General features: G+C 38.2%; 1 protein-coding gene across 2 annotated transcripts; it reads left to right on the forward strand.

Moving 5' to 3' along the window:
* Positions 1 to 13145: 13145 nt before the first annotated feature.
* Positions 13146 to 16613, forward strand: LOC120359881. 2 transcript variants are annotated; one of them, XM_039459309.1, is made up of 3 exons: positions 13146 to 14274; positions 14427 to 16153; positions 16260 to 16613. In XM_039459309.1, exons 1-3 carry the CDS (start codon positions 13743 to 13745, stop codon positions 16326 to 16328), a joined length of 2328 nt encoding a protein of 775 aa, XP_039315243.1. In that variant the 5' UTR covers positions 13146 to 13742; the 3' UTR covers positions 16329 to 16613. The 2 variants fall into 2 exon arrangements, with proteins under 2 accessions (XP_039315243.1, XP_039315242.1); XM_039459308.1 differs by having other exon boundaries at positions 14427 to 16613.
* Positions 16614 to 17017: the final 404 nt, after the last annotated feature.

Here is a 17017-nt window from a genome sequence, read left to right on the forward strand (position 1 = left end):
GCCGTTTCCTCTCTCGAGCCTGATTCTATCAAGGATCTCTTAGCTGCAGTACTAGCCAAGATTGAGGGCGTTGAGCACATCTTGCAGGATTTTCCCGTGTTGAGGAAGCAGCTTCGGGATCTTCCTGCAATCAGAGCGCAGCTGACCTCGTTGGAGCGTAGCGTTCAACAATCACTGGGTGTCATCGAAGCTAAAACTGAGGAGCTTGCGGGTGCTGTGCGTCGGGTTGATGCGGGGCAAGCCAGTTTGGATGCTCGCGTCCGCGCTTTGGAGGCGCGACCTTCCGGCGGGTCGGTTGCGTCCGCTTCCGCTTTCGAGGAGCGCATCGAGGCGCTTGAGCGCGCCAGGCTCAGCAGCGAGCTCATCATTTTCGGCGCAAAGGAGCTCCCCTCTGAGAATACTCGCACCGTCGTTGCCGACATCGCCTCTGCGTTGGGAGTTGCCGCCCCTCTCGGCGAGATTTCTACCTGCGTGCGTATTTCTGCCAAGGGAAATCGCCCAAGACCGATTGTTGTGAGGCTGTCTTCTGGCGAGGCTCGCGACCGATGGATCGACGGAAAGCGAGCCAAGGGAGTTCTTGAGGGTGCGGAGGTGTCTGAGGGGCTCTACGGATCTAGGATCGACCTCAACGAGAGGCTGACATTGTCCTCTCGGACTATCTTTAATGAGGCGAGGTCTGCGGTTCGCTCGGGCAAACTGCACCGCGCATGGGTTCGCGGCGGCCTCATCTACATCAAACGACACTCTGATACCTCTCCCATTCGAGTCCGTCACCAAGAACATCTGAACTGCCTCATGGCCGGCCCCCCGCCCCCCGTCGCGGCATCGGGCGTCGTAGCTTCGGCTGCCACCTCTGCAACATCATCGTCTACGCGCGAAGGCGTCGCGGCATCTGCGTTTTCACTGAACCAGAGCGCCGACGATCTCTCCCACCATCAACGGGGTCCTGCTGTTAAGCCTCGCGCATCCTTGACGGCCTCAAGGGATGCGTCTGGAGCTGAGTACATAGCTGTCGCCGGGCCCTCATCTTCCTCTGCGCTCAATCCCTGATCGGTTGCCTGTCCGACAACGTGGCCTTCTACACCTCCTACTGCAACTGATACACTCAGCCCCAAGACTAGCTCTGCGATTCCTCTTTTCACTCGCCCTTGTACTTTTCAGTTTCTATGCCTACTTATATACTACAATACTACTCTTATCTTATTTTTTCTTCTCTTCTTTTCTCTGCGCTTGTATAGCTTTCTTTATTTAGTTGAGCGGCCAGTAAAAGTATAATTCTATTTCGCTTTCGTTGCCATTACTTTTAATTTTTGCTCTGTATATCTTATTTTAATTTGCTCACATACCATAATATTATTTATGCTTTTGCTGTCTATCTCTCCTGCGTAGGCTATTTTCTGTTTTATTTTGTATTTCTTTTTATCTGTACCTCCACTGCGTTATTAGTTTGTAAGACTTCAATTTTCTTTGCTGTATTTCGTTACCTTTTCTATAATTAGTTATTAAGTGAACATTTGTACTTTTTCTTGCTCTGCTTATCTGTTTGTCCTTAGAGGGCTTGCCCTAGGACAGAAATAAACGCTCAATCAATCAATCAATCAATCTCTCTCGCGTTAAAGTCGTCTCTTCAGAAGACCGGTAAGTCATTGGCTTCCTTATACATTTACGTGGCAATCCTTCTCACTGATTCGATCATGCATCTCCTCAGGGAGCTATGGGCAGAAGAAAGGCACACCGCGCCTACGCGGGCGGACGAAAACGGTTCTTCCGTAAGATGATCCGAGAACTCAACGCTGCGGGCGAGTTTGACCCGTCAGTTTTTCCGCCTCCGCGGCTTAGCCCCTTGCCCTCTCCTAGAGAAGTGGACGAGGCTCTGGGCTACGGATCGTCCCATACCCAGGAGGTTCCCAGGAACTTGGGGAACTGCTCACCTGAATCCCCGCCCCCCGTTCTGGACGACGTAGTCGTCCCACAAGTAACTCCAAAGAGTGTTAGAGCGGACAGGAACCCGCGGGTTAACTCGGCCAAGGCATTCCCCGATCTTGTGCCAATTCGGGTCCCTACCAGGCCGCTGCCTCTCAGGCTAACCACGCGGAAGCCAGCCAATACAAGCCTCACGCGCAGAGGGCCCCGGATTATTGAGGACATCAAGGCCCCGTTCAAAGTCCGGAGGACCCCTTCGGGTTACTTCATAGTGTTATAACACGCGACAATCACTATATGGTTCAACTTCCTCATTACACATACTAAATATATATATATATATACATTTATATTCAACTATCGTGCATGCTCTGTCATTCATTTAACCCCACCCCAAGCTCAATCACGCATGTCCGACCTCCTTCGACTTTAGTAAAAAATTCATTAAAGCTTCCCAAATTCACTGCGTATTCATTACACAATTACATATATATATATATATATATATATATATATATATATATATATATATCCTCCCAAAATATCTCCTAGTACTTGCATAAAAGAATTGTCGTGCGTCGGGGCGTGTCACCGCACGATTCCGATTCTCGACTGGTGACAGCTGCCTAAATACCAAAGAACCAAAAGATCTACGTCCCGGATCGCAAACTCGCGAATCCGCGGACGTAACAATAATAAAGCTAAAAATTGCACTACTTTTCCATATTCCTAGTTTATCTGTTATATACAAACTCTTCAAGAAATGTCAAATAATATGTATCGCTTCATATCTTATAGCTATCTTTTTTATTGGAAGGATTAGCTCTTATAAGTGTATTTCTATTTGCAGGTTATTATTTTAATGATGTTATTCTTGAACAAGCATTTGATAATAAATTCCTATATTCTTTAGGAGTTATTGCAATATTGTTTACTTCTATTTACTCAGGGAAGTTAATTTTGGGCATTTTTCATAATAAGTCGTCAGAAAAATCTTATTGTAGAAAAGCTCCTTTGATTATGAATATTTCAATATCATTATTAATATTAGGATGTATTTTCTCTGGATGGTACAGATATAATAGTTTATCTCTTACTACATCTAAATGTTTTAATAATAGTATCTTGTTTAGTAATGTGTATGAAGTAGATAAAATGATTAATTCTATCCCTTCAGTATTTGGTATTATAGGCCTTGTCCGCATGGGGCAACAAAACACACGGGAACTTTCCACCGTGGCTTAAAATCTTATTAAATAATTTTACTCTTTTGTGTACTCTTCTCCAGCTTCTTCTTCAAGCTTGCTGCACGCCCGGCTTCTCTAAATGTAAAATACGCATGACTAAGCTCTTTATTGTGACTTGATATCCCATTTGCTGAAAGCGCTCTGTTGCAATTAGGATTAATAATCTCTCCTTTCTCTCTCTCTCTCTCTCTCTCTCTCTCTCTCTCTCTCTCTACCTCTCTTTGCTCCTTTGTCTCGTTACATCGCCTTTGTATCGTTCCAACGAAAATTATTACACAACCGAAAAAATCCGCGCAGCTTTGACATAGATGTACTTATGAGAATTTTATGACTTGATGAATGCTTTTCATTTATATGGCTTTTAGCGAAACTAATATCTATTTGAGATAGCTTCGATTCGCATCGATAGTTGCAATACGATAAGAGAGTAAAAAGCATCTATTATACTCGTGAATTGATGTCAACGTTTTAAGTGATGTAAAAATATCTGTTTCCGAGCTTTTAACGTTTTTTTAATAAGTTTTATTATTTTTAATGTGTTTGCTCCTTTTCAAATTGAAAGAGTAATAACATTTCGTGTAATTCGATTCTCCATTATTTAGTCATGTTCTAAGAAGGTAGTACGGCGGCGGGCAGAATGAGCCCGGCGCCCAAGCCTAAGCTTCATAAGGAACTTACTCGGCCGTCTAATGGTCGTGTTTGTCGCTGAAGTTTCGGGCGACGTTGGGGTCTAATACATGTTTACACATGAGACGACGACTTTATGTCGTTGTACCGCAATTTACATTATCCGACGTGGTGGCCGCTCACATTACGGTGTAAGCCGGCGTTCTTTAAAATTTAATTACGCGGCCGCGGCCACAACTTTGAATGAATCTTCCGTGAACTTCGAGTAGGTGTGGCGCTCTTACTACGGATCTTAAGAACGCCTAAGAACTTCCATTATGTAAGATTTTTTATCGGCTTAAAAAAAGAAAGGGAGGGGAGAGATGAAAGAGAGAGAAAGAGAAAGACGGAAAAATTAAGTTGCGTGATGCCGCTAAGTACGCTTAAGTATCCGTAAGGGAAAATGGAATAAGAGCCACATCACAGTTTTCCTGAAGTTCTTAACAAGCACCGCGAAAAAGGCCGAGAGCCGCGCAACGTGCCCGATAAATTACGCTCGCGTTCCGAAATTCTCGTGCTCGACGTCGCGCGAGCCGCAAGAATGGAGCGATTAATGAGCGCGCTACGTTCCACGCTCTCTCGAAGTCTTTGCACGAATACCGTGAGAACCACGCAGACAATGCAATTCAATGAAACTTGTAACAAACCGCCTTTCCGCTCCCCCCTCGGACCGTCCACCGTTTCGGGCTGTCCGACCGAACAACCGCCGGACAGCGAAAACACGGCGCATAGCGCCGATAAGACACACCAACACCGGCCTAGCGCGAGTTGACGCATCCGCACGTGAGATCTCCGTGGCAGATCTCCGCGCACGCACGCGCTCGACCAGAGTGGCGACCGCCGGACCGATCTCGTGCGGCGGGGAGACCACCCACCGATTCCGTACCGTTCCGTACCCCCGCACTGTCCCTGCCATCGAGATTCAGGTATATAAACGCCGCCGTTCCGAGAGTCGAGCGGTCTTCTTCTCCGTCCGCTCTCCTGTCCGTAGAAGAAAACCTTCCTAGTGCTCACAGGGAGTTAAGCGCCTTAGCTTCCGTCAAGAAGTCTTGACAAGAGCCGTCCGCCTTCCTCAAACCGCCGGTTCACGGGCTCAAGTCCACCTTGGGCTCCACCAGGGGATCCTGGTAGTCGGCACGTCCCGATCCGCCGTCCCCGCTTGTGTATCGACTCACGACCTGCGGTGTGGAGTTCCGCGCCTCTACCAAGAGCTCTTGGCGTGAGTCGATCACCACCGCCGAACATCGCGGTATTAACCGCCTCGCGCCGGAATCGAGACCCGCGTACAGCTGTACCGCGCGCGCGTCGCCTACGGCCGTGGCCGCGGCCTTCGGCAAGGCCACGGTCCCCGCGCATCAACAAAAGATTCCGAGTTCCCCGAAACCTCGGCTCGGAAATTCCTCGAACCAAGCCTTGTAAATAGCTTCGTGTACGATACCGCGTCAAACGCACGTGTAAATACCATTCGTCCGTCCGCGCGCTCCGATTTCCGTCTGTCCGTCCGCGCGTAATCTTTAAGTTCTGTTGCGTCCGTCCGAGTGTCACCGCCATCCGTCCGTCCGCGCGTCGTGGCTAAACCGCCACACTACTCCTACACTGTACGCTTTCTTACGCGAAATAAATTCGCTTATTTTATACCAACAACACCCGAAAAGTCTAGTTCTCTTGGCGACCTCAATCCGCGTCCTAGTCCGCCGAATTCCCGCCGCCCCGTGCGTAGAAAAAGACGGGTCGTTACAAACTGTCGTTTACGTATACGTGAACGACGTGTCGATGCCGCCGATAGTATCCTGGAGATACACTGAGCACCCTTCTCGGCCTCGCGTCATCATTCCGTCGAATGAAGGGCGAAAACTCCGTTCTCGTCTATCTGACTCGACTCACATTTCACTTATTAAAAAGTCGACATTGAATTTTATTGTGACAAAAACTGTCTAAGATTTCGAACCACTTAATTGTAACCACTTTTTTAAAATTATTTTAGAGATTGATATGTTTTAAAAGTAGTTATAAGACCCCAGATACGTTGCCCTTGGGCGCGAACGTGTAGGAACTGGATATCGTGGCTGCAGCTAGCGAGTGCCACCGCTACGAACAATGATTATTTTTCATTGTTTGTAGCAGTTTTATTTCCGGGTTTTCTTTGTGAGACTTATTGAGATTTTTGCGTTGTGTAAATACCCGCGAGCGCATCCACGATGACGTAGTTGAAATTGCTCAATAGCTATCCCCCAAAAGAAATTTTCATGCGCGAAACTTTTCCAGTAATTGAATCAATATTTTCTCCCTGACGTTGAAAGAGTTTTAATTGCCTTGTCTGGTGCACCTGAAATTGATAGCGACAAAGACCGGATTGGCAATCGTACGAGTGAAAAATCTTTAATTTTAACAGATCGTTTTTTAACAGATTTTGTAACTATTTAGAGCAAGCCGATTTTAATATATTTGTGAAAAAAGTGATGTTTCTATATATTTATTATATATCAATATTGAGTATAACACATGCGAAATTAAGGGTAATATTTAATTAAATATACAATAATATGCAGAAGAGTTTGTTAATAATAATTAAATCTAGATAATAGTTACTAAACTCTGGTAAAATAATTTTAATTAAATGTTTCAATATATAATAATATATATTTATATATGTATACGTCCGAATATTTAATAAAGGATAACGGTACTTCCCTAACATTCTATATTTTTTATTGCTTTCAGAACATAACCCAAGACATTTGACACAAATATGACACAAAAACCAACAAAATTTCAATTGGACAATAAAAATTATTATTATATTGGAGCTGAAGTATCCAAATATTTAAATTTAACTAATGGTAGACTGTATAAACTATATCCAGGCCTGTATAAGCGACAAATTAATAAACAAGAACGACAAGTTATAATCGACAAAGGCTATAAAATTACAAAATTACCTACTGCTAAGATTTTACTATTACGTGCAAACGAGATAGATGAGATTTTCAGTGGTCAAGGCGACAAATATAAAGAAGACACTTCGGAGATAACTAATTTGGAACAAGGTAATTTGGAAACTTTGCCAAATTTATTATAGATTTATACGCGGTTGAAAAATTTAAACAATTTACACATGTGAAACATTAATTTATAATATATTTTACAGAAATAACAGTAGACCAAAAAAGTGGATTATGCAATAAGGTAATTTAAATTAATTTATGATTTTACAAGTGGACTAATATGTTCATAAAATTTTTTTAACAGATGAAAATTATGTCTGATTTATTAAAAAATTTAACTAAAAACTTTGAAACTCACAAAAAGTCTACGGACGAAGAAATTGCACATCTTAAGAAACAAATAGAAAAATTAAGTTCAAAGTCACGGTAAGAAAAAAACTTTATATTAATTTGTTTTTATATTTAAGATTTAAAAAATTTTTTTTATTTTTAGATAAAAGAAAATCAGGAATCGTTGCCCTCAAAAATATCTTCAACATTGTGATAAAATTGTTTGATTTATGTGTTGAGTTAATCGTGTTTTAAATCCATTGTTAATTTATTTACGATAGATATTATAAGACAAATTACCTGAACTGTGGGTGAGGGAAGCGGTATAATGGCGATGACGGGTCTAGCCTTGTAATATTTTTTCATAAGCGCATCGCCGATCTTACGAGAACTGGGTAACGTTCGCCAACACGTTCTCATAGTACATGATCCAGATACACTATGACATTTGTTAAATAAAATAAATCAACATGTAAACAGAATAAAATTCCATTTTCTAGTTATTCTATTTTTTTAAATAAAATATCGATTGTCGGACAATAATGAAGAGAATCTGAAACACCATGGTATTTTCACAGTCCAACACGTTCTCACAGTGCATGATCCAGATACACCGTGACATTTGCATTCCGTATTCAAAAGAGCCTTAACAATCTGTAAAGAAAGATAAAACGTTAGAAATAATATAATTCCCATAATTGCGAGAATCTTTATCTGGTGTTTCAGATTCTCTTCATTATTGTCCGATGATAGATATTTTATTTTAAAAAATAGAATGACTAGAAAAATGAAATTGTATTCTGTTTGATACATGTTGATTTATTTTATTTAGCAGTGAAAGATTTCTGCTCGTATTTCCCCTCGTATTAATTTCACACAAGTACAAATATATGAGATTTGTATAGAATCTCTCGAAATATATCTATATATCATATCGAAATAGATTACAACTTACACCCGTGCACTTAATAAAGTGTATATCGATTTGTTTAACATATTTAAAAATAACATTAAGATGATTATAAGTATATACATATAGGCACAACCATATCTAGAGGCGCGGTCGCGACTCGCGCCTGTGTAGAAAAATTTTTTTTATGAAAGTCACAGACCGACCCTTTTTTACGCGAGTCAGCGAGTTCCAAGCACGCGAGATTATCAGATCTCAATAACGGCTAAACCGAGTTCTGAGAAGTCTCAAACGATAGCATGGCCCCGACTTGTATAATAAAAGTGTTTTTATTTTTTCTGTCCGTGCCCTACGAGCGGAGATATCGCGACGCAAAGTCTAAATATTCTACATTTCATTTAATAAACGTCGTCATCGCATAGAAAAAGCAGAAAAGACGTAAGAAAGAACGCCATAAATGTAACACTTGTGAGATATGCGTTATAAAAAAAATTTGCGAAATAAGTTTTAGTTCCTTTAACATTTAAGTAATTCTTATTGTAAGTTAAACTTAAGATACCACTTGAATTTTATTTAAAAAAATAAAAATTCTGTTAAAATATAAATTGTCACGTCCGCGACGTTGCGAGTATAAATTTTTTCGACACCGGTATAAAACAGACGGGCAAGCCGGCATTCGCTAACAAATCTAACTGTCAGGTCGCATCCTGTTCTTAACATTTTCCAGCGCCGGATAGTCGCGGCAGAATGATCTGCACGCACGGCCAGTAAGTCATAAAAATCATAAACTAATGTCTATTTAACATTTCCCAGCGCCGGATAGTCGCGGCAGAGCAATCTGCACGCACGGCCAGTAAATCGTAAAATCATATTTAACATTTTCCAGTGACGGAAGGTTGCTAGAGGAAAACTGCGCCTACGACACTCGAAAAGTAATAAAATCTCAATCCGACATTTCTCAGTGCCGGATGGTCGCGGCGGAGAAGTCCGCTCGCACGGCACTTGAAAGACACCGCGACAGAGAAATCTGCTGCGCGACCGTTAAAGTCATAAAATCGTGAACTGACATTTCTCAGTGTCGGATGGTCGCGGCGGAGAAGTCCGCTAGCACGGCACTTGAACTTGAGTTTTCTCATTTAAGAAATCTGAGTGGTGGTTGCATCAGCAGCAACCCCCACTAAGGGTACCGACTTGCCGCGTTTTTTTCAGAGCTTTGTCTCAAAAATCGTATAAATAGAGATGCAGCCCGCGACGCAGGGCAGTTCGAACTCGACAGTAGAGATCAGGGCTAGTGTAGCCAGGACGGTTCCGTGTCGCAATTGTAGCGACCGAGTTCCCCCTGAGCTACTAGTTCGCGCTAATCCAAACGAGTCACTCTAATTCCAATCTTAATTCTAATTCGAAAATCCATTCTAATTCAAACTCTAACTCAAATCCTAAATCGAGACACATTCTAATTCCAATTCTAATTCTAATTCTAAGTCTAACCCTAAATCCACCGTTATTTTTACTGTAAGCTTAATTTTAATGTAATCGTAGTTTACATTGTGCTTTTGTAACTCACTTCTTTTACCTTTTATATCGTAGTAATAAAAGGGTAGTTTATACACAAATGCTTTTCGCTTAATTTCCACGCTTAAACTCCCCCGCTTCCATGCATCCCCGCTTCCATGCATCCCCGCTTCCATGCATCCCCGCTTCCATGCATGCAACACCGCGACGTGAGTGTAGTGCATAAACAGAAGTATCACGATCGAGGCCCGAGGACAACCGGACAGCCGGGAAGGACGAGGACGATCATCACCTGACCAGAGCGGCTACCAAGGCATAGGCAACAATTTCAACAGCAACCGCCATACTGTTAAAGCTAAGTCGCAACGTCCAACAAAGCATGTCACATAACGCGTATTTTTCAACTCAAGCCCCATATTTCAATTGGCTTAACTCCGCGTTGTGTAGCCTGGCCACCTTCCATCAGCACCAAATTAATCACACCATCATTTGCGACAGGTGCCAAAATAACCTCCCCCTTCGCGACCGCATATTTTACAACTCAGTCACGCGTCACTATTTAATTGTCGGCGGGGACGAAGAAGCCATACGCTGCTCGTCCTGCAATCGTTTAATCTCATTTCCGGAGACCGCGGTGGACTGCGTCGAGTGCTACGACGCACTGAACGACCTCGCGCGTCATTTATACGACTCGGAAAACAAGCCATACCTTGACACCGAGCCTACTACATATAATAGAGATCGAAGAGACGTGCACATGTTTATGCCCTGAAGAGTAATAAGTAAACGGTAAATTAGAAACTCCCCTCACTAGGCCATCGGTCGCGGAAAATCGGGCCCGTCCGCCGGTAAATCCGGCCACGCGATCCGCTCCTGGGTTGTGGAGCCCCCGAAGCTTAGGCTTCGAAACAGCCAGTTTCGCCGAAACGCGCGTATTCCGTTCAACGGCGACCGCGCTCGGTCGGAACGTAACAAAATTATTGAGGTTAAATTAGATTACAAAATTTTAATATATTATTTATTTTCAATTAAATTCCACTTGGTTTAGAAGATTTTCAATGACTATACAGAGATAGTAGCAATTAGGTTTTGTACAGAAATTCAATTCTTCTCATTGTTTTTCCTATCTAGCAGCGCCATGTTTTTGTACATCAAAAATTTTTTATTTCAATAAAATTTTCTCATTTTGTACCGTTTCCTCTTTAATCTTTTAAATTAAATGTTATATATTCCATTGAAACTTATTAAAATTAAATACAACCACTTGGGTTAAAAGTGAAAGATTTTTCAATGGAAATACAAAAATAGTACTTTGATTGTTTAAAAGATTTTTTGGAAAAATGCATTTAGGTTGAATTAAATTAGACAATATTTAAGGATATACTACTTGGGTTAGAATGAAATTTTTCAATGAGAATTAAAGATGCTATCACTTGAATTTTTAAAATACGAAGATTTTTCACTAACAATACAGAGATAGTACACCACGTGGGTTTTGTATAAAAATTGAAGATACTACCAGTTGGGTTAGAATAGGAATGTTTTTCAAAAAAAATACAAATACGACTACTTTAATTTTGTAAAAAAAGTATATACTTTTTATAATAAGCGCACTTTAAAAGGTTTCACACATTTTTTTTTTTTTTTTATAAATGTATATCATTTTTATTAGAATACACAATTTCAAAATAAATTGCGCGCAAGACACATAGGCGCTTTTTTTTACCTTTTTTGAAAAGGTAATTTATTTGTACTGATTGAATAAACATGAGAGGCTAGATTTAAGATTACAATCCTCTTAATGCTAGAAAAATCTCCTTTAAAAAAAAATTTTTTTAATAGTTTTTTAACAGATCTTATTCTTATAGCTTAATCTGTATTTACTGTTTCACATAGTAGATTCTGTTTTACTAATTATAATTATGCATTATTTTACAATTTTTGAAAACGCATCAGCGGGATTCAAACCTAAGATTTCGGAACGGTAACCCAATACTGATTGTGAGCTAATCGTACACACACACACTTGTAAATCGTTTATAAAATGTTTTATTTGAAGTAAAGCTGATTTAAACATGAAAAAAATTTGCGTGTTGAGTACCGCGCGAACATTTTCACTAGCCCTTTGATTATTACGCTTTAGATATTTTAAAAATAAACTATATAAAATATATAAATAATTAAAATCCGTTCCTGATCATGGCCAGATTAGTAAAGATAGTAAAAGAATAACAATTGGGAATAATATCGGAGCATGAAAAAACATTATTAACCTAAAAGCAAAAATAAATTTTGCAACTAATTGTTATAAACAAATTATTAAAGATTGATTGTAGAGAAAAACTGACCGCGCCAATCGATTCTACGGAAAAAATTACTAAAAAAACATATAACGCTTTCGTAATTATTATAGTTGTTATACACTAATAAATTATAATATTTTTTTATATGAACTAACTGATATACACGCTATACCAAAATTAAAGGATCACCTTTTATTTTACCCTTACATTTTATGATTAAATTATTAAGAATATGACTTTACGTTATATAATGTAAAATATAATCCTATTAAAAGAATTTATCATTATTAAAGTAATTATTAAATTTTAATTTTAAGATCATTATTTCAAAATGATCAGTTGACTTTCCTTGTAAGTCATCAATCAAAGTCATACCAATAGTAAACCTCACTACTTAAACATTCGTTTTACATGTGCAGAGGATGGTACCGATGTATTATATTGTCATTTATATAGATAAAAAAATTAAGATAGAAAAAGGATAATAAGTTAATGTTTAAAAATAACTAGTTAAAGTTAAAAATTAACGCATTTAAAATTAACTAATTAAGTTAAAAGTTATTAGCTTTTTAACTTTTTGTTTAACTTTTTACTTTTTAACTAATTACTAACCAAGCCTGAAACTCAGTATGTATATGTTTTCAAAGTCGATATTAAAAGTATGTAGAAACATCTTAAATTATTTGAATTGATATTGCTTGTGTTATAATCTCGCAATAAATATGTGAAATTGTGTTTGCAAACAAGTGCCTAAGTAACGTCTCTGCCAATGTTGTCAGTGTAACGTGTTTAGTTCGCGTTTGGACGTCGCACAGGATACTTCGTTCGAATATTATATCATACAACAATTATAATAGTAATTTATTGTCAAAAATGTGCGGTTTAAATAAGTTTCTAACTAATCTTACAAATTTAAATTTATCCGAAAATATTATTGGAAAGATTCTCGGATCGTGTGTTGGTGTAACATGCAGGTAATAAATTGTCTTATTTTCTAACCAGAGATGAGAAGTAACGCGTTATTTGTAACAAAGATACAATTAGAGTTACTTTTTTTGATAACCCATCTTTGCTAATAAAAAAACCGGTAATGATGTACGTATTAAAAATTAAGAGTAACGACATGAGATTGAAATTTAATAAATCTTAAAAAACATAATAAAAACGCATACTTTAGAAAATCAAGATATTGATTTTGCTCCAATCATAATTAGCAGATGGCTGATTTACCGACGCCACATACAGTGCGAGGCAATAATTTATATATATTAATTTATTTATATTTATACATATTTTACATATATGTATATTAGGGTGGTCCTTATTTTCGAACTTAACATATTTTTATGCAGGACCCCTTCAATTTGTTCCATTATATAAATAACTATTTCTTGCAAAAGTTGGGACCGATCAGTAAATATTAACCCGTGCCCCATAGGACCCAAAATTTAAAATAATTGTACAAGTGTCAAACTCATTTTCAAAGAAATTGGACTTACATCGTTCTTCCCTTCATTCGTTTTGTCGTACAAAGAGTCAATTGTACACACGATAAAACAAATAAAAAAATTGGTAATATAATTGTAATAATAATTGTTAATAGTATAATTGTCGACTTTTGTTTTTTGTGGCAACAACGCTGTACACTTAGCCAGCTGATTTTAAAAATAAAAATTGTTTTTTGTAATTACTAAGCTGCGGATGTTCGTACACGTTCCTATGTCGCGCACGGAGAACCGCAATGTGCGAATCAATGTGTGTTCGTGTGTGTGACGATTGTCAATTCTTGCTGGTGCACGGTCACTAACACACACAACTCGCACGCAGAGGCGCTCAGAAACAGGATCGTGCACGAATCGTCCACACCGTAGTAGTTACATTGATACATTATTCTTCAAATTTGAAAATGTCACGAAAACCTATTTTTCTTGTCGGTTCAATGAGAAAACAAATTACTGGTAGTAAATTACCATGCCAAAGAGATGTTTTAAGTGTATTGTTTTACAATATGCGTGAAGTGAAATTAAACTTACATGACAGTGCTTCTCTTGTAATTGACGAATGTTTAATATTTTGGAAAAAGGCTCGTATACCAACTCAAGATCGTTCTGATTGTATTAAAAAATGCAAGAAGCTGTATGAAAACTTCAAAAAGCTGGGAAAGCTTAAAACGCGAGCGAGTATATCTTGTAGACAAAAAGAGAAAGAATTTGAAGACAGCTTAAATAATCTCTTTGATATAGCACATGCTAATGCATTAGATATAATAAAAATCAATGAAGATAAGGAATTTTTACTTATGCAAAGGAAAAATGGACGACCTGGTTGTATGTTGGGAATAGATATGAAATTAACTACTGCCGAATTGAAGAAAGCTGCGCAAGAAGAAAAGGAATTGCAAAGAAGAAGAAAACAATATTGTGAAATTGCAAGTACAGGTAACTGACATTTATTTAATATAATTCTACAAAGTAACTTTTAGTGTTAGAATTTTTTCTTTCCAGTAATTCTGTATTTATCTTGCGTCCTTGCAATTGTGATGTGAGATGTAATTTAATACAACCTTTTATTTTTTTTCTATATATTTCAGTACATGATTATCTGTCTTCTTTTACTGATTCTTCTAACGAGTCGGAAATGGAAATTGAAACAGATATACCATTTTCTAGCCAACCCGGCACATCAAAAAGTGAAGAATATGCAGAAACGGAAACAGAAAATAATTTTTCTTCGAGTCCTAAGCTGTCAAAAAGTAAAAGAGCTAGAAAAAATATTTTGACTGCTCGACTCTCAGCAGCATTAGACAGATGTAAAATTAGTGATAGGGACGCTGTTCACATATTGACAGCTTGCGTAGATGCTATCAATTTAAATCCACAAGAGTTCGTCATTAATCGAACTTCCATTAAGACAGCTCGAGAATATTATCGTAAAAAGATCTCACTGGATGTAAAGTCAAAATTCTACAATTTGAATTTAAATTTTGTGGTTATTCATTGGGATTCTAAGATACTTCCAGACATTACTGGAAAAAAAAATGTTGATCGTCTTCCAGTCATAGCTACAGCTCCAAACGTAGAGCAACTTTTAGGAGTTCCTGAACTTTCGTCGGGAACTGGACGTGAAATATCATCGGCTGTTTACGATACCTTACACGAATGGTCATTATTAGATATTGTTCAAGCTGTCGTTTTTGATACCACTGCAAGCAATACAGGTCGTTTGAAAGGTGCATGTTATCTTTTGGAACAAAAACTGGATCGTGATATTTTATTTCTGGCTTGCCGTCATCACATTTTCGAAATTGTACTGCAAGGCGTATTTGACGAAATACAACTTTTTCCTAGTAAAGGACCAGACGTACCCCTATTCAAAAGGTTCAAAAATACATGGAAAGATATTGACCAAACGCAATATTTAACATGGTTGTCAGATGCAAGTGTTAGAGAAATGTTAAAAGACGATGCAAATGAGATATTACTCTATGCTAAAAAAAAAATTGAAGAAGATCTACCTCGTGACGATTATCAAGAATTTTTAGAATTAATTATAATATTCTTAGGAGAGACACCATCACGAGGAATACATTTTCATCAGCCTGGAGCATGTCATTTAGCTCGATGGATGGCCAAAGCAATATATTGCTTAAAAATATATATGTTTAGACAACAATTCAAATTAACCCATAAGGAGGAAAAAGCTCTAAGACGGATTTGTTGTTTTATAATAAAATGCTATGCAGAGGCATGGTTTTCTGCTCCGAACGCGATCGAAGCTCCTCTTAACGATATCAATTTTCTAAAAAAATTGATAGCTTATAAGATCGACGACAAATTAGTTGCGGAAAAAGCAATTAATAAGTTTATTAACCATTTATGGTATTTGAATGAAGAATGTGCGGCTTTTTCTATATTTGATGAAAGAATAAGTGATGAAGAGAGAAGAGATATAGCACAAAAGATACTTCTGGACAGAGAAACAAATGAAGCGGACGAAAAAAACGATAAAGAACCAGAAGAAATGAGAAAGAAACTATTTATCAAATTAGATGATTTGGAATACTTCCTTAATAAAGATCTTCCCCAGGAAATAATTACGAATAATTCGAAAAAATTATTTGGTAGGTTCGAAATTTCTCAAGATTTTCTACAACTAGATCCTATGCACTGGAAAGATCAGGATAGTTATAAAAAAGGAAGGAAAATCATAAATTCTTTGAGAGTGGTAAACGATACAGCGGAAAGAGGTGTAAAATTGATGGAAGAGTTTAACTCAAAATTTACGTATGACGAATCTCAAAAACAATTTATTTTACAGGTTTGCAAGATCTCGTTTCTGATATTTTTTCAACTTTTCCATTTGTATTGTGCCTCTATTTTTGTTAATTTTTATTATATATAATTTAATGTTCTTTCTTTTGTAGGCGGTACAAGATTATCGTAAAAGGTATCCAGGACATAGTCGAGAGACGTTAAATAAACCATACTTATAGTTATAAATATCAGATTTTGTACTTATAAAATAAATAAACAAGTTCTATATTACACAATTTTGGTATTTATTTAATCGTAACATAATTTTTAGAAACTGATTAGTTAAAAGAATTAAAAAATCGATTTTTTCAAATTTAAATTCGATGGGGCACAGGTTAATATTATCCGATCGATCTAAAATTTTATATGGGTTGTTTTTTTGTATAATGAAAGAGAACTAGGGGGTCCTACTATTTAAATTGAAAAAAAAAAAAAATTTCCTATATAAATAAGGACCACCCTAATGTATATATTAAAATATCAGACTTATCGGTTTACCGACTTACCAATTTATCGACTTATCGACTTAGCAATTTACCGACGCTGACGATAACGTTCCGTCATAGTAGATGGCTGACTTACCGACGCCGCAGTTTGACTCAGGCTCGTCAAATTTCCGTGCTATTTTCTTGCCTGTGGCGACTGGTTGGTTCCCCCTCTACCCGCCTAGTGAGTTAGAGTCTAAGGAAGCCAGGCACACTCGTTGCCTTCTTGCACCGTCGCTCACTTGTTTGAGTCAGTAGTGGTTACACACACTCTCTCGTCAGCTCTCGTCGAGCCTACGCGTCTTCGGGTTAAGTAGTGATAAGTTGCGTCATAATGTATTCCTGTGCATATTAATAAACTCGTGTTGTTACTCGACTATCAG

The sequence above is a fragment of the Solenopsis invicta genome, unplaced genomic scaffold (genome assembly GCF_016802725.1).
Source record: "Solenopsis invicta isolate M01_SB unplaced genomic scaffold, UNIL_Sinv_3.0 scaffold_258, whole genome shotgun sequence".
Lineage (NCBI taxonomy): Eukaryota > Metazoa > Arthropoda > Insecta > Hymenoptera > Formicidae > Solenopsis > Solenopsis invicta.